The sequence below is a fragment of the Chiloscyllium plagiosum genome, unplaced genomic scaffold (genome assembly GCF_037043375.1).
Source record: "Chiloscyllium plagiosum isolate Xiang-an unplaced genomic scaffold, Cpla_swu_hap1 HiC_scaffold_21, whole genome shotgun sequence".
In the NCBI taxonomy this organism is placed as follows: domain Eukaryota; kingdom Metazoa; phylum Chordata; class Chondrichthyes; order Orectolobiformes; family Hemiscylliidae; genus Chiloscyllium; species Chiloscyllium plagiosum.
The window spans coordinates 6,790,056-6,808,910 of record NW_028270159.1 but is presented as its reverse complement, the minus strand read 5'-3'; the positions used below and the strand labels follow the sequence as shown (position 1 = coordinate 6,808,910).

Sequence of the window (18,855 nt, the reverse complement as noted above, 5' to 3'; positions counted from 1 at the left end):
ACTAAGGGGTAAGGTTTCTCCCTATCTACGCCCCTCACCACTTTGTACCCCTCATTCAGATTCCCCTCGCCCTCCTTTGCTCTGCCTATCTAATTTCTGTTTTAACTGAGTCACTCCATCTCCAGCAAAATCCTGATGAATCTTCTGCACTGTCTCCAGTACCATCACATTCTTCTGATAATGTTAACATGCAGGTTCAGTTGGCAATGCAAATGCAATATTAGCATTCATTTCATTTCAAGAGGGCTGGATTACAAAGCAGAGATGTACTGCTGAGGCTGCATATTTTAGATTCTCACAGTGTGGAAACAGGCCCTTCGGCCCAACAAGTCCACACCGACCCTCTGAAGAATAAATCACCCAGACCCATTTCCCTCTGACTAATGCACCTAACATTATGGGCAATTTAGCATGGCCAATTCACCTGACCTGCACATCTTTAGACTGTGGACACAGACACTGGGAGAACATGCAAACTCCACACAGACAGTCACCTGAGGCTGGAACCGAACCTGGGACCCTGGTGCTGTGAAGCAGCAGTGCTAACCACTGAGCCACTGTCCCACCTTAAAACAAGTTGGTCCGTACAGGGGTCTGATCATACCCACATTTAGAATATTGTGAGCCGTTTTGGGTCCTGTGTCTAAGGAAGGATGTGCTAGCATTGGAGGGAGCCCAGAGGAGGTTTACAAGAATGATCCGGGAGATGAATGGCTTGGCATATGAGGAGTGTTTGAGAATTCTGGGTCAGTACGTATGGAGTTTAAAAGGATGAGTAGGGGAATCTCATTGAAACTTACAGAACACGTAGAGGCCTGGATGAAGATGATGTTTCCACTATTAGGATACACGGGGGCACAGCCTCAAAGTGATGCAATGACACTTTAGAACTGAGGTAAGGAACAATTTCTTCTGCAAGAGAGTGGTGACAATGTGGAACTCTGTGGCAGAAGGCTATGGAGGCCAAACAATTGAGTGTATTTAGGACAAAGGTAGACAGGTTCTTTATTGGTAAGGGATTGAGGTTTAAGGAGAGGAAGCAGGAGGATGGGGTTGAGAAACGTAGCAGCCATGATCTAACAGCAGAGTAGACGCGATGGGCGGAATGGCCTAATTCTGCTCTTGTATCTCATGGTCTTAGAATTCATTGACTGGAACTGCACACACTGCTCCAGCTGTGGTTTAACTAGGCGATGGCCTCATGGCATTATCACTGGACTATTCATCCAGAAACTCAGCTAATATTCTGGGGACCCAGTTTCAAATCCCACTACGGCAGATGGTGCAATTTGAATTCAATTTTTAAGAATCTACTGACAACCGTGAATTCATTGTTGGAAAAACCCATCTGGTTCACTAATGTCCTTCAGGGAAGGAAACTGTTGTCCTTATCTGGTCTGACCTAAATGTGACTCCAGACCCACAGCAATGTAGTTGACTCTCCATTGCCCTCTGAAATGGCCTAGCAAGCCACTCAGTTGTACCAATCACTACAAAGTCTCAAAGAAATGAAACCTAATGGATCACCTGGCATCAATCTAGGCACCAGAAAAGACCATAGCAGGAACAGCCCTGTCAACCTTGTAAAGTCCTCCTCGCTAACATCTCTGGGCTAGTGCCAAAATTCGGAGAGCTGTCTCACAGACTAATCAAGCAACAGCCTGACCTAGTCATATAAGACGCACTACAGAAATTCACTAAAAATCCTCAGACAGCACCTTCCAAACCCACAACCATTTCCATCTAGACGTTTGGCTCTATTATAAACACGCTTTCCTTATAGTAACTAGAGCTGGAAATGTGTTGCTGGAAAAGCGCAGCAGGTCAGGCAGCATCCAGGGAACAGGAGAATCAACGTTTCGGGCATAAGCCCTTCTTCAGGAATGAGGAAAGTTTGTCCAGCAGGCTAAGATAAAAGGTAGGGAGGAGGGACTTGGGGGAGGGGCGTCGGAAATGTGATAGGTGGAAAGAGGTCAAGGTGAGGGTGATAGGTCAGACCTCCCCCCACCCTGTCTCAGTTGAACTCGGATTTCACCAGTTTCCTCATTTCCCCTCCCCCCACCCTGTCTCAGTCTGAACTCGGATTTCACCAGTTTCCTCATTTCCCCTCCCCCCACCCTGTCTCAGTCAAATCCATCAAATTCAGCACCGCCTTTCTAACCTGAGATCTTCTTCCCGACTCTCCGCCCCCACCCCAGTCTGACCTATCACCCTCACCTTGACCTCTTTCCACCTATCACATTTCCGACGCCCCTCCCCCAAGTCCCTCCTCCCTACCTTTTATCTTAGCCTGCTGGACAAACTTTCCTCATTCCTGAAGAAGGGCTTATGCCCGAAACGTCGATTCTCCTGTTCCCTGGATGCTGCCTGACCTGCTGCGCTTTTCCAGCAACACATTTCCAGCTCTGATCTCCAGCATCTGCAGACCTCACTTTCTCCTTATAGTAACTAGAGGCCATTCAGCTCATCAAACCTGTTTTGATGACTAATTGGATGATGGCTATTTTCATATTAGTTACATATAAAAACAATATACAGTGGATGCTGTAAATCAAAATAAAAACAGAAAAACTCAGCAGATCTGGCAACATCCACCAAGAGAGAAACAGACTTAATACTTTGAGTCTGTTATGACTTCTGAAGATCTTAAAGGGTTTGGAAAATCTTGATTTTATGCTGTAGACAGAGGGGAAGCAGGAGGAGCATGTTCAGAGAAGATTCCTTCAACTGATACCTGGGATGGTGTGTATCTTAAGGAAGGGTTGTATAGGTTCCGTCTGTTATCTATCAGAATCTAGAGGTGATTGTATTGCCACTGAAAGGATGTTTCACCTGTGGGAGACACCAGAATGAACGGACAGAATTTAAATGCGTCTTCCATTAAGGATAGAAATTAGGATAAATATTTTCACTGTGTCTTTGGAATTCTCTTCTCTAGAGAGCAGTGGAGGCAGAGTTATTTTCATTTTTAAGTCTGAGCTGGATAGCTTCTTGGTTTATCAAAGGTAGGTAAAGGAAATCAAAAGTTATTCGGAGTATCAGATCAGCCAGGATCATATTGAATGGTGGAGTAGGCTCAAGGGGCTAAATGACCTAATCATGCTCTTGATTCTTATGTTTGTAAAGTTTTTCAATCATGCAGTAATGAATGGTGATGGAAAATGAAGTAGTTAAAGGGGGTGTCTTGAATATCCCATCCTGAGCGATCATGGGCAAGTGCAAAGATGAAGTGTTTGAACATATCTTGCGAACTTGGATATTGTTAGGATATAGAAGGACCATAGGCTTTGCCTTCCACTATCCTGTAGTCAAATTGAATTTGAATTGAATTATTGTCACGTGTACCAAGGCACAATGAAAAGCTTTACCTTGTGAGCAAGACAAACAGATCACATCGTTAAATAGCATAGATAAGTAAATAATAAGTAAACAGGGGCAAAACAAAAACACAGGTACAGGCAAATGCTAAGAATTTGTGAGTCCATTCAGTATTCTAACAACAGTAGGGTAGAAACTGTTTTGAAACCGGCTGGTGCATGTTCAGGCTTCTGTACCTTCTCCCCAATGGTAGAAGTTGTAGAAAATCATTGCCAGGGTGGGATGGATCTTTGAGAATGCTGGCGGCCTTTCCTTGACAACGGGCCTGGTAGATGGATTCTGTAGATGGGAGGTTGGCCTTTGTGATTGTCCGAGCCAAGTTCACCACTTTCTATAACCGTCTCCGATCTAGAATGGTACAGTTGCCATACCAGCTAGTGATACATCCAGACAGAATGCTCTTGATGGCGCACTTATAAAAGTTGGCAAGAGTATTCACCGTCAGGCCAAATTTTCTCAGCTTCCTGAGGAAGAAGAGACATTATTGGGTCTTTGTAACCAATGCGTCCACATGAAGAGTCTAAGAAAGCTTGTTGTTAATGACCACTCCCAGGAGCTTGACACTCTCCACTCGTTCCACCTCTGTGCTGTTAGTGTGTAGGGGGACATGAGTAACATCTCGCCGAAAGTCAGTAATGAGTTCCTTGGTTTTGCCGGCATTAAGAGCTAGGTTGTTCTCAGTGCACCATTTTTCCAGGTCTTCCACCTCCCATCTGTAGTCTGTTTCGTTGCCATCTGAGGTTCGACTGCCTATGGTGGTGTCATCAGCAAACTTATAAATGGCATTAATTGTATAATGACGGTGGAGTTGTTGAGATCATTACTGTGATCAGTCTCTATCAATGAATCTACAGCAGGACCAGATATGAGGAGAGGAAAACCTCTTACAGGCTTTGGGAATCTTGAGTCCAAAGCTCTCTGTTCCTCCTAAGCATAAGTTTCAAATTATTTAAGCCATATTCTAAAGTATCACTAAATGCCTTCAGAAATTTAATTCTCCAATATCTAATAAAAGTTAAACCTATTCTCATACAAATGTGTCTAATGGGTTTTATAATTATTTCAGAAGCCTCTTCTCAGGTAGTCAAGCTTGCCCTTTTTATTTCATACAAAAATTGGAAATCTCAAATCAAATGGTTTTCATCTGAGCTGCCTTATCAGTGTCTTGCTTTTTGCGTTCAAGCCCCATCTTACTCCGACTCAGACATTTTGTTGTCTGGCTGTGAAGGCCATGTTTTGAGCAATATGAAATGCTATATCAGCTAAACTTTTGTTTGCACCAGTTAAAAAGAAAACTCCTAATAGCCATTTTATCATATTCAGCCATGGACAACTACAACAAATTCCACTACGGACCCATTTCAGACCAGAGTGATAACACCCTCCCTGTTTGCTAGTGATTATCTGTCGCTGATCATCCCGGTGCCATTAACCTCTTGAGATCTTATCAAACACCAATGTACCCATAATAATGACATCTGGTTTCCTGCCCCACCAAAGTAGAACATTGCAAAGGTGAAGTGTGTTACTCTGGTGTCAAGGAATAACTGGCCCTCCCCTTTTAAGGCCATAGTGTGTGATTGTTGTCAGTATTCCTATTAAGAGGTCAGCTTAGAAATTAATTGCTCATAGCAAGTGGAAATTGCAAGCCCCTCTCTCGGCATCATCTGAGCCAGATGGTTCACAGGCCAGGTGCCCTATTTAACTCTGAGATGAGCTTCTAACCCTTTGATTCACTCCATGACCAAAGACATACAGCAGAATGTGGCTCCTTCTCCAACCCTTCAAATTTGTTTTGGCAACTCTGGTGGAACTTCCCAGAGAGTTAGGATAGATGTTTGGAGGAATCTGTACATGCATATGTATTATGCATATACTGTATTCATTGCATTTTTAAAGATCAATAGTATTGATGTGGTATAAAACTTTTTTTTATAACAACAAAGTAAATGTTAGTCAATCACCCATCTCCTACATTTAATTGAAAACTTTTATATGCATTGTTCCATTATTGCGTTGATGACAAGTTCAAGGTATAAAAGTGCACAAGTTAGAGAAAATGGTGTTTAAATAATTGGTCCCAATATTCTTTTGATCAAAATACTTATTTTCCTGTTGCAAGATTGAACAGCATATTGATCTGCAGCAATTGCTGAGCTGTTGCCACAAGTGGAAAATGTTAATGTCTCCTTTCGGATTACTGGACAACAGTCTTATATTCAGAAGTCATCATAGAACCTTGAGCACAGAAGGAGGCTTTCAGTCTTATTTAGTTTTTGCCTGAACTTTTGAGTAATTCATGTAACTCTACACCTGCCCTTGCCTTGGAAATCTTTTCACTATTTCTGAAAATTTCTTTTCAATTAATTATCCAACTCCCTTTTGAAAATCACCACGGAATCTACTTCCATCATTATTTCAGGTAGTGTGTTCAGATAATCACAATCATGGGCAAATTAAATTCTTGTCTCCACTCTGGTTCTTTTGCCAAATATTTTCTACCTATGTCTGGTTAATAACTCTCCAATCTGTGGAAACAGTGATACAATCCAGAGATGGAATTTGGTTAATTAAAACAAATATACGTTCCTATGTGAGGTGGCACAGTGGTTAGCACTACTGCCTCACAGCGCCAGAGACCCGGGTTCAATTCCTGCCTCAGGCGACTGACTGTGTGGAGTTTGCACATTGTCTGCGTGGGTGTACTCTGGTTTCCTCCCACAGTCCAAAAATGTGCAGGTTAGATGAATTGGCCATGCTAAATTGCCTATAGTGTTAGGTGAAGGGGTAAATGTAGGGGAATGGGTCTGGATGGGTTGTGCGTCGGTGTGGATTTGTTGGGTCGAAGGGCCTATTTCCACACTGTGGGTAATCTAATCTAATATGAACATAAATTAGGAGCAGAAAAAGGCTATTTAGCCCATTGAGCATGCACCATTACTTAATAAGATCTTAGTTGATCTGTTTGTGTTTTGAATTCACATCCCCTATCTACCCAAAATAAACTTAGATTCCCTTATCTAACAAGAATCTATGCACCTCTGTCTTAAAATTATTTAATGACCCTGCCTGCACCTGAAGTATTGTGTATAATTTTGGTTTCACTACTAAGGAGGAATATATTCTCATTGAAAGCAGTTCAGAAAAGGTTCGCTGCATAGATTCCTTCAATTAAAGAGGTTGTCCTTTTGAGGAAAGGTTGGGCCTACACTCATTGCAACTTTTAAAAAAAGAGGTGACTAATCTGAGTTGCCTTGATAAGATAGATGCTGAGAGGGTGTTTCCACTTCTCAGAGAATTTAGAACTAGAGGGCTCAGCCTTGTAAGGGGTCTGTCACTTAAGATGGAGACAAGGAATTTAAGAGGTTTGTTAGTCTTTGGAATTCTCTTCCCCAGTAAACAATGGAGGTTAGTCATTGAATATTTTCAAAGCTAACGTAGACAGATTTTAATCAAGAATGGAGTTGAGATTCATGGTGGACATCATAAAGTAGTTTACCACAATCAGTGACTGTGACCTTACTGAATAGCAGAGAAGGCTTCAGGGGTTGAATAGCCTAATCCTGCTCCTATTTCTTACGATCAGGGCACTGAGCAGAACACCTCTGCTGTTCGAAATAGTGGCCATTAATGTTTTTTCTCCACAAGAGAGGGTAGGTATGTGTCTCTTTAATATCTCTTCTGAAGGAGGCATCACAGAAATGCATTACTCCCTCAGTGTTGGCACGGAGATTGTCAGCCTGGATTATGTGCTCAAGGTTTTTGGGAGTGGGATTCAAAGCTACAACCTCTTTACTATGGAAAGAATCATGACTGATAAATTCAGCCAACAACATCAATAAATTATTACAGGTGACAGCTATAATAGGATTGGTATAGCACTTCTGGTTCACATACATTGTATGCAGACTGTAAGAAAGGATGTTGGAACCATGGAGTCTGATGAGATTGGAGACCTTTTATATTTAGAAAAATGACTTGGGCAACTGAGAATGTTGGAATGCACAAGCAGGAATGTCACTAAATGCCTTGAATCCTTGCCACATATCCAGATACTGGTGGCTCAGGGCTGTTAGGTTGTTTGCTACCAGGCACACGACATCTCAGATGCAGCATCACTATTTCGGCGAGTTCTCACTGGGGACCATCCCACCTCTGACCGAGTATCATCCACAATTGTGGACTTGGGCCAGCGGCTGTAGCGCTTGCTGGAATGTTTATTAGCCCAAATCCTGGGCTTCGTATTCATCTGAAAATAGAACAGTTTTATAAAAATAAATTAGCTGCACTGTCCTTGTGATGTCTTTTAAAACAGAGTTGTCTCTGCCTATAAAAGATATTCATTTGGATAATAACATGCATTGTGTGTTTCATATGACACATCAGGTTATGTACATAATGCATACAACAAGATATGACGCACATCCATAGTATAGGATACAAAAGATAGGAGACGTGGTTAGGGAGTTTGCAGATGACACCAAAATTGGTGGTATAGTGGACAGTGAAGAAGGTTATCTAATAGTACACCAGGATCTTGATCAACTGAGCCAATGGGCCAAGGAATGGCTTAATTTATATAAGTGCAAGGTGTTGAATTTTGGCAAGATAAACCAGGCAGGACTTTCAGAGTTACTGGTAGGGCCTTTGGGACTGTTGTTAAATGGAGAAACCAAGGGGAGTAGGGATATAGTTCCTTGAAGGTGGTGTCACAGGTAGACAGGGTGGTGAAGAAGGCATTTGGCACTCTTGCCTTCATTGGTCAGAGCACTGACTACAGGAGTTGGGATGTCATCTTACAGATGTACAAGACATTGGTAAAGACATTGGTGTATAATTCTGGCCACCCTGCTATAGGAAGGATGTTATTAAACTGGAAAGGATGCGGAAAGGATTTACAAGGATGTTACAAAGACTGGAGGTTTTGAGGAAAAGAAGAGACTGGATAGCGGTGGGACCTCTTTACTGGAACGTAGGAGGCTTAGGGGTGACCTTTTTATAGAAGTTTATAAAACTGAGGCGCATAGATAAGGTGAACAGCCAAGGTCTTTTCCCCAGGGTAAGGAGAGTCTAAAACTTGAGGGTACAGGTTTAAGGTGAGAGGGGAAAGATTTAAAAGGGACCTGAGGGACATTTTTTTCACGCAGAGAGTGGTGTGTATATGGCATGAGCTTACAGAGGAAGTGGTAGAAGCTGGTACAGTTAAAACATTTTAAAAGACATTTGGATTGGAAAGGTGTAGGGGAATATGGGCCAAATGCAGGCAATTGGGACTAGTTCAGTTGAGGAAACCATTTGGCATGGACAAGTTGGACTGAAGGGTCTGTTTCCATACTGTGTGACTCTATAACATACGCTTTATGACAATCAAAATTGAATAGGCTGAATGTTTTACAAAGACTTGCATTTAAGATACTTTCTAATCAACTTGTTCAGAGATATTATTACACACTTCTGGAACAGGTGGGATGAGAATCTTGGTCTCCTAGCTCAGAAGTCGGGACACTATCAATGCACCACAGGAGCCCAAGATTTATATTTAATATTTTTTCACCTCAAATTATTTTAATGATGAGCTAGGTAATATTGAAAATAGTAATTGTTCCTTTTTTTAATCTATATGTCAATTGAGTAAAACCATGAAAAGACATTGAAAAGGGTTACCTCAGATTACAACAGGGTCTTGACCAGATGGACCAATGGGCTGAGAAGTGGCAGATGGAGTTTAATTCAGATAAATGCGAGGTGCTGCATTTTGGGAAAGCAAATCTTAGTAGCACTTAATGGTAAGGTCCTAGGGAACAAAGAGACCTTGGAGTGCAGGTTCATAGTTCCTTGAAAGTGGAGTCGCAGGTAGATAGGATAGTGAAGAAGACGTTTGGTATGCTTTCTTTTATTGGTCAGAGTATTGAGTACAGGAGTTGGGAGGTCATATTGCTGCTGTACAGGACATTGGTTAGGCCACTGTTGGAATATTGCGTGCAATACTGGTCTCCTTCCTATCGGAAAGATGTTGTGAAACTTGAAAGGGTTCAGAAAAGATTTACAAGGATGTTGCCAGGGTTGGAGGATTTGACCTATAGGGAGCGTCAGAGGCTGAGGGTGACCTTATAGAGGTTTACAAAATTATGAGGGGCATAGATAGGGTAAATAGGCAAACGTCTTTTCCCTAGGGTCAGGGAGTCCAGAACTGGAGGGAATAGGTTTAGGGTGAGAGGGGAAAGATATATAAGAGACCTAAGGGGCAACTTTTTCACGCAGAGGTTGGTACGTGTATGGAATAAGCTGCCAGAGGAAGTGGTGAAGGCTCGTACAATTGCAACATTTAAGAGGCATTTGGATAGGTATATGAATAGGAAGCGTTTGGAGGGATATGGGTCGGGTGCTGGCAGGTGGGACTAGATTGTGTTGGGATATCTGGTCAATATGAATGGGTTGGACCGAAGGGTCTGTTTCCATGCTGTACATCTCTATGACTTGCGTTTAATAATATCTTTTACAACTAGCAGATATATCAAAGCACTTTACAGCCAATTAAATACTGTTCAAGTGTAGTGACCATTTTAAGTAAAACTGACCAATATAGTGCGTGGGGAGGTGAGAAATCTATTTTTTAAATTTTGTATAGATACAAAAGATTACGTCTACAAACGGTCCTAAGTCTCACTCACCTGCACAAATACAGCTGTGTTCATCTGAAGTGTCTCCATTCGCTCGTTCATTCTTGCCAGCCAGTCACCGTGATCCATAATTGCTAGCTTCAGGTCATCATTGGCATCCTGGATAAAATCGAACCCAATCTCACTGCTGGGCGACAGGGCCTGGATCCCAGAGAGACAGCACAGAGTTTTCAAACAGCAGAAGTAAAGGACCAGTAGCTTAACCTCCCTATAATAGTGCATAATTTGGAGGTGCCGGCGTTGGACTGGGGTACGACGCAGCTGCCTGACCTGCTGCGCTTTTCCAGCAACACATTTCCATCTCTGATCTCCAGCATCTGCAGGCTGCCTGACCTGCTGCGCTTTTCCAGCAACACATTTCCATCTCTGATCTCCAGCATCTGCAGGCTGCCTGACCTGCTGCGCTTTTCCAGCAACACATTTCCATCTCTGATCTCCAGCATCTGCAGGCTGCCTGACCTGCTGCGCTTTTCCAGCAACACATTTCCATCTCTGATCTCCAGCATCTGCAGGCTGCCTGACCTGCTGCGCTTTTCCAGCAACACATTTCCATCTCTGATCTCCAGCATCTGCAGGCTGCCTGACCTGCTGCGCTTTTCCAGCAACACATTTCCATCTCCAGCATCTGCAGAGCTGCCTGACCTGCTGCGCTTTTCCAGCAACACATTTCCATCTCTGATCTCCAGCATCTGCAGACCTCACTTTCTCCTCTGTACTAAGTTAAACTCACACAACACCAGGTAATAGTCCAACACTAGCTTTCGGAGTGCTTCCAATTAAACCTGTTGGACTATAACCTGGTGTTGTGATTTTTAACTTTATAATAGTGCAGCACTCCCTTGGTACTGCACCAGGAGTGACAACTGAGAAGTGCTTAGTCTCTTACTGAGACTTGAGCCCGCAATCTTATGACTCGGAGGCAGGTATGCCATTCTGTTGCTAAACTATTATCTTTTCCCCAAATCTAGGGCAAATGGACTGACAAAATATTCATTTTAGTTAGCCTGACACCCTTTTCCAAAGCATTAGTCGCACGTCCCTCAGAAATACATCCCTAAGCATATTATTGAGGTGACAGCAAGTTAAACGATAAACATGAAAATAAAATTGCATTGCCTCAGCGACAGAAAGTCGCAAATGCTCCAGCTTGTCAATTTGAGCCCTCAAGCGATCCTCCAGATCTTTCATCAGAGCCAATGTTTCATCGGTCTTCGGGCTTTCTCTTACTGACATTGCAAAGGTCCAAAAGCCTGTCAGCTGGTGACAAAAGAAAGTAGCTGAATTTCAGATATTTTTCTAATCAACCTGTTCAGAGATGTTACGAGGTAGGGACACTATCACGGCACCACAAAAGCTTTTAGGAGCTGAGTTTTGTTCAACGTGGTTTGAGGCAGACAATTAACAGAATCTGGCATAGCTACTGGGTCTGCCCCAGGACCTACAAACATGCAGCATAGGCCATTTTGGTCCATTGGCTTTACACTTGCTGCTTGAAAGCTATCCAATCTATCCCAGTCCCCCTCTTCTTGCTTTTACTCATTTTTATTTTTCAAGTACTTATCCAATTCCTTTTTGTAATTTACTGCCGAATCTATTCCAACCAACACATTTCAGACCTTCTGGGTAATGATCAAAGATTTTTTTAAAAGCCGTTCCTTTCATAGTCTGCTGGCTGTGTAGTTTTTTGGGCTGGGTGAGCAATGATTGGATTATGGCCTCGACAGCAAAGCTGGAGTGGTTATTCTGGAGATTTGAGCAAAAATATTCATCAAGAATCTTACAATAAACTTTGACCCAACTTTGTCACATTTGTACCTCACGCAGAAAACTTCCACATCTGTCACCCTGTGCACACTCACCTGGTGAGGGTTTCTGGTGGTGGTTTAAGATGTTCTTTTATTTCTAAGTTCTCCAGTGTTTAATACAAGTTGGATCTTGGGGAATGTGAAGAATTCGTCCACGATTTGGCGTCAGAGAAAAGCAGGGCTGGAGTCAGTTGAACTGGATTAAAATGTTTCCGCTGCAGTTTGGATTGATCAGAAAAATTCAGAGTCCATGTTGAAAGATGGGTTTATTCTTGTTCGTAGACACTCATAAAGGGACTTTACTAATGTTGCCATGATTTGAAGGTTTGAGCTGTAGAGAGAGAGGCAGAATAGGCTGGGGCTGTTTTTCCTGGAGGGTCAGAAGCTGAGGGATGACCTTATGGAAGTTTATAAAATCACGAGGGGCATAGATAGAGTGAATAGACAAAGTATTTTCCCCTAGGGTAGGGGAATCCAAAACTAGTGGACATAAGTTTAAGGTGAGGGGAAATATTTAATAGAGACCTAAGGGGCAATTTTTTCTCCAGAGGATGGTGCGTGTATGGAATGAGCTGTCGGGGGAAGTCATGGTGGCTGGTACAATTATAACATTTAAAAAGCATCTGGATGGTCTATGAATAGGAAGGGTATAGAAGGATGTAGGCTTAATGCTGGCAAATGGGACTAGATTAATTTCGGATATCTGGTCAGCATGGATGAGTTGGACTGAAGGGTCTGTTTCCATGCTGTATAACTCTATGAATCTGTGGACTCCATATAGGGACAGTAAGTAAGATTTAGATGGCTAGTTGAAGTGGTTGTGGCAAATATGAAGAATACTTCAGGGCGGCACAGTGGCTCAGTGGTAAGCATTGTTGCCTCACAGTACCAGAGACCTGGGTTTGATTCCGGCCTTGGGCAACTGTCTTTGTGGAGTTTGCACAATCTTCCTGGGTCTGCGTGGGTTTCCTCCGGGTGCTCCGGTTTCCTCCCACAGTCCAAAGATGTGCAGGTTAGGTGAATTGGCCATGCTAAATTGCCATAATGTTATGTGTATTAGTCAGGGGTAAATGTAGGGTAGGGGAATGTGTTTGGGTAGGTTGCTGTTCAGACAGTCGGTGTGAACTTGTTGGGCCAAATGGTCTGTTTCCACACTGTAGGTAATCTAATCTTATATGGGCTATTATATAAGCATAAAAGGGAGAAAAAACAAAGTTATGTTAACAGGATTAAAAAACTGGAATGGGAGGAAAATCAAATGGATCATTGCAACATTTATGAATTAGACCAAAGCGCCTGTTTCTGTGCTATTAATTCTATTTAATGTGAAAGTGCATTCTTCCAGAACGGCTGCTGCCTGTCATTACAGTTTTCTCTGTCCTTCTCCTTTTTCTGCTACAATTAAATCTGCAAGTCCAGATGGTAGAGGATGTTGAAAGTATCATACAAAAATGAAGAAGCCATTCAGCCCTTCTAGCCTGTTTCATCAGAACAGTAAAATTTAGTTGTCCTATTTATCTCCATATCCATTAATTCCCTTCCCTAAAGTTTACAGTACAACAGAGAAACAGGCCACTTGGCCCAACTAAACCATGTTACTTATGCTGTACATGAGATTTCTCCTATCCCTTGCCATCTTGCCCTCTCAGCATGACACAATTCACTCTCATACTTAAATGTAAACCCTTAAGTGTGTTTATGTTATTCACCAACTATTTCCTGTGGGAGAGAGTTCCATATCCTTGAAGTGTACAAAGTTTTGAGGGGCATAGAGAAGACAGATAGGGAGAAACTTTACTTTGTGGAGGGGCCAATAACCAGGGTGCAGTATTAAGGGTAAGGAGCAGAAGGTTTAGAAGGGAACTGAGGATTTACCTTTCAATGAGAGAGTTGTGGGTATTTGGAACTGTGCTTAAAAGAATAGTTAACAAACACTTGAAATACTACAACATAAAAGTGCTGGAAAATTGAATTAGAATGGATGGATGTTTGACTGGTACAGTCATAATGGGCTGAAGGGCCTCTTTCTATCATGCTGTTATAAAAACTCTGACACTATGTCTATCCCACCAAAGCCCTCAAGGACCTCTACCAGGCCACCCTTTAATCTTCTTTCTGCCAGAGAACAGAACCCCAAATGCTTCAAACCTTCCTGATAGTAATAGCCTCTTGGTGCCTCTGATATTCTTGAAACTTTTCTTTGCATTTCCTTTCCCACTGTCATAGAACCATAGAGATGTACAGCATAGAAACAGACCCTTTGGTCAAACTCGTCCATGCTGACCAGATATCCTATATGCTGTACATCTACTCCCATTTGCCAGTATTTGGCCCACAAACCTCTAAACTCTTCCTATTCATGTACCCATCCAAATGCCTTTAAATGTTGTAATCGTACCAGCCTTCACCACTTCCTCTGGCAGATCATTCCATACACATTCTCCGTGAAAAAGTTTCTCCTTAGGTCCCTTTATATCTTTCCCCTCTCACCCTAAACCTATGCCCTCTAGATCTGGACTCCCCCACCCTGGAAAAAAAACTTGTCTATTTACCTTATCCATGCCCTCATGACTTTATAAACATCTGTAAAGTCACTTCTCAGCCTCCAGTGTGCCAGGGAAAACAGCCCCAACTTATTCAGCCTCTCCCTGTAGCTGAAACCCTCCAACCCAGTAACATCCTCTTACATCTTTTCTGAACCTTTCAGATTTCACAACATCCATCCTATAGGAGGGAGACCAGAATTGCAAACAATACTCCAAAAGTGACCAAACCAATGACCTGTACAACTGCAACATGACCTCCCAACTCCTATACTCAATGCACTGACCAATAAAGGCAAGCATAGCATATCTTCACTATCCTGTCTACCTGCAACTCCACTTCCAAGGAACTATGCACCTACACTTCAAGGTCTCTCTGTCCACGAACACTCCCCAGGACCTTACCATTAAGTGTATAAGTCCTGCCCTGATTTGCCTTTCCAAAATGCAGCACCTCACATCTGCCACTCCTCAGCCCATTGGCCCATCTGATCAAGATTCACTGTCTACATTCCTTTTTGTATACTGGAACTATGCATAGTATTCAAAAAGTAGTCTAACTCCTATCTATGTAAGTTTAACACAACCTTTCTGCATTTGACTTTTATCCCTCTAGAAAAGAAACATTGTTGTATTTGCAGTTTTTATGACCTTGTTAACTTGTGTTCTGAATTATAATGGTGTATGAATCGGTTCAGCTCAGTTGGCTGGATCGTTGGTTTACAGAACAGTGTGATGCCAACAGCGTGGGTTCAATTTCCCATCACCAGTTTGAGGTTACCATGAAGGACTCTCCTTCTCAACCTCCTTGCCTTAGGTCTGGTGGCCCTCAGGTTAAATCATCGCCTGTTGCTTCTCTCTAATAAGAGAGCAGCCCCTATTGTCTGGTAAGACTATGGTGACACAACAACTAATGGTGTATGACTGTACCTCTTGCTGCTGTACTCCATTTAGACTCTGTGTTATGAGGCTTATGTGGCCTCCCTAGCCCTCCAACAAAATTTCACCACTATACACTTATCTATACTGCCAGGGATGGTGTGTGTTTGGATTGAGCTGCCAGAGAAAGTGGTGGGGGCTGGTACAATTCCAACATTTTAAAGACATCTGAATGTGTATATGAATAGTAAGGATTTAGAGAAATATGGGCCAAATGCTGGTTAATAGGACTGGATTAATATAGAATATTTGGTCAGCATGGACGAGTTGGACTGAAGGGTCTGTTTCCATGCTGTACATCTCCTATGACTCTAAATAACAAATTAACGAATGACTAATTGTGCAACTGTTGCTGGTGATAGTTGAGGGATATATCCTGGCCAGGCACCTTCTTCAAAATAATGCCCCAGGTGTTTTAATGTCCACCTCAGGAGGCAGAAGGGAAATGGGAAATTAAAGGGAATAGATGCTGCTATAACAGTAAACTGTGCATTGACCAATGTTTAAGGATTCATTTCACCAACATGTGCAGTGGATAAATGTTACAGTTGAATACCCCTCTCCTGAAAGTGGGCACACACAATCAGTATCTGAAAATATTAAACTTTACAGTGCAGCATTTACTCAGTAATGCACTGAGAATGTCAGCCTTGATTATGTGTTCAACTCTCTGGAGTGGGGTGTTGAACCTGCAACTTTTGTCTTGGGACATAAGATACTATCCTCCAAGTCCCCATTCGATGCCTGTATTGTGTCAAACACAGGGCACAGAGGAAAGTCAAGAACAACATAAGCATCATCCTTTTTAACAATATAAAACTACAGATCAGATGGCAACAAGAAAATCTACTTCTGCGTTGTCTCACGTTTTCATAAAATTGTGTATCTGCCATATGTGCATTTACTCAGGTGTATGTGTGTAAAGGTACTGGAATGCAGGAGCTTGAGGGATGACTTGGTTGAAGTTTCTAAGATTGTGAATGGCGTGGATAGAGTGGAAAGTAAGAGGTTTTTTCCAAGGGTGGAGGAATCAGTTACTAGGGACTCAGATTCAAGGTACGAGGGGGGATGTTTAAAAAAGATGTGCAAGTTTTCACACAAAGGGTAGTGAGTGTCTGGAACGCACTGTCAGAGGAGGTGGTGGAAGCAGACACATAGCAGCATTCAAGTAGCACCTGGACAAATAGGAAGAGAATAGAGGGATATGGATCCTGTAAGTGAAGACATATTAGTATGGCAGGGCAAAATGTGGCAGTGCAGGCTTGGAGGGCCAAAGGGCTTGTTTCTGTGCTGTAATGCTCTTTGTTCTACTTTTATAGGGGCGAAGTTCAAAGCAAGTTGAGCTCAGATATGAGAGTGCAGTAGCTTGTACAGCAGAAGCCACCCTGTTCCTTCAAAGTTCATCTGCACTTTCCCCAAAAAATTATACACAATCAACTGAAACAAAAAAAGAGAAATCGAGAGGATGAGGTAAGAGTGATTAAAAACAGCCAGTAACTGGGAGGCAGCTAAAGGAAAATGGGAAATTAAAGGGAATAGATGCTGCTATAACAGTAAACTATGCATTGACCAATGTTTAAGGATTCATTTCACCAACATGTGCAGTGGATAAATGTTACAGTTGAATACCCCTCTCCTGAAAGTGGGCACACACAATCAGTATCTGAAAATATTAAAGAGGGACTGGATGTCCTGGATTGCAGATTCCTGTACCAAGCAAGGCTCTTTTTATCGCAATCCATTGGATTTTGATAATTTATTTCAAATTTTCAGCAATTGGTAGTATTATTAACTTTTTAAAACCCATCTCCAGTCTTCCTTTCCATTCCCAAAGCCATAGGCTGATTGCTGGTCTCACCTGGCCCATGCAACTCTCAGCTCATTGTTTGACCTGTTCCTGTCTCAGTATTCAGGGGTTGATTCAAAACACTATAATATTTGGGGCTAATGGTCTTTGTTTTCTTGCTGTACCACGAGATGTCTACAATCTTTATTTGGAGTGTGGTCAGTGTACAACAAGAAACAATACAGAAAACGTACTCCTGAAGAAGGATCCCTAGACGCCAAACATTAACTTTGTTTCTCTTTGCACAGATGCCGCCAAACCTGCTGAGTTTCTCCAGCAATTTCTGTTTCTATTTCTTTCAAAAAAACATACTTCTCAGTTTGTACTAAATGAAAATAAAAACCGAAAGTACTGCGGATGTTGTAAATGTTCTGAGAAAAGGCCACCGGACCTGAAATCCTAATTCTGACTTCTCGTCACAGCTGCTGTCAGATTTACTGAGCTTTTCCAGCAATTTCTGTTTTCGTTTCTATGAATCAAGGTTAGCAGCTCCATAGTAACACTGGAGGAAGGGCAAAGGTGAATTTCACACGTGAGGCTGGAAGATATAGGATGGGAGTTTGGGTTGAGAGTAATCTGAGATACAGTGGGGTACAAAATAAACTCAGATGGGGAGGGAAGGGAGTGAACAGAAGTTAAACCCCGAATTGATTCCAAACAAAGCAGAATGTTGAGCAGATATAAATCTGAAAATAAAATAGAAAATGCTGGACTTGCTGAGTATTTCTGAATCCATCACTTGCGTCGCCTTGCCACCTGCAGTCTTTTTTAAACCCTCCAGTAGTTTAACCATTTAATGAGACCCATGCAAATGTTTCAGAAATCGCCCCTTCAACTCTGCCCCCCGCAAAAAAACCCTCTCAGGTTTTTTTTGCGGGGGGCAGAGTTGAAGGGGCGATTTCTGAAACATTTGCATGATTTCTGAAATCTCAGAACCTTTAGGGTCTGCCAGTAGAGGGTAGGTGAGAGGACAACCACCCCCCCGGTCATATACAGGAACTGATCTAATTCCCACTCCATCCCATTGATATGGAAAAGAGCTCGAGAAAGGACATCCTGTCACCCGATTTCTGAAAAACCGCACAGCCATGAGAGATTTCCCCGCTGGATGGTATGTTCAAAGTGAATGTGGCCCAGGATGTTTCATTCATTCCAAATCTATAGTAAGTTAGCTGATCAACCAGAATTGAAAAAAAAATCCTATTTGCTCAAATCAAAAACACTCTGTTACTAAGCTCAACTTGCGGGACCGTCCTCAATCTTACCTCCTGCAGTTCCAAAAGTTCTCCTTAAATGTTTGTTTAGCTCCATATAACACAAATAAGTTAATTTCGATCTAAGGCTTAATTTATTTCTCCTTCGCTCCATTAACGTTAACGAATTGTTCCACGTCCCTTTCTGTAGCAATGTTAAAGTAACTGGCGAAAGAAACCAATCTAAAAATGGGATAATGTTTTTTCAGGCAGCTCCTCAGATGCTGCTTGATCTGTTGTACTTTTCCAGCACCATTCTGATCTAAACTCTGGTTTCCAGCATCTGCGGTCCTCACTTTTGCCTAAAGTTCTTTTCACGCGGTGACTGATTAGGGTCTGAGTGTGATGGAATCAGGTTCAATTGATGCATTCAAAAATGAGTTAGATTGTTTCTTTTCAAATGATGATGTG

General features: G+C 42.3%; 1 protein-coding gene across 1 annotated transcript; it reads right to left on the bottom strand.

Moving 5' to 3' along the window:
* Positions 1–5,341: 5,341 nt before the first annotated feature.
* On the bottom strand, positions 5,342–12,266 carry LOC148146085 (uncharacterized). The gene is made up of 4 exons (XM_087998194.1): positions 11,918–12,266; positions 11,175–11,315; positions 10,050–10,199; positions 5,342–7,627 (listed from the first exon to the last, which is right to left on the bottom strand). The coding sequence occupies exons 2-4, from the start codon at positions 11,289–11,291 to the stop codon at positions 7,463–7,465; spliced, it is 432 nt and encodes a 143-aa protein (XP_087854320.1). The 5' UTR covers positions 11,292–11,315; positions 11,918–12,266; the 3' UTR covers positions 5,342–7,462.
* Between the last annotated feature and the right edge of the window lie 6,589 nt (positions 12,267–18,855).

What these genes read in the sequence shown, in the direction of transcription:
- LOC148146085 (XM_087998194.1), bottom strand. Translation starts at nt 11,291, where the DNA reads ATGTCAGTAAGAGAAAGCCCGAAGACCGATGAAACATTGGCTCTGATG. An exon ending in TGCGACTTTCTGTCGCTGAG is followed by an intron (nt 10,200 to 11,174) that starts GCAATGCAATTT and finishes TCTGGGATCCAG; the next exon opens with GCCCTGTCGCCCAGCAGTGA. An exon ending in ACACAGCTGTATTTGTGCAG is followed by an intron (nt 7,628 to 10,049) that starts GTGAGTGAGACT and finishes TTCTATTTTCAG; the next exon opens with ATGAATACGAAGCCCAGGAT.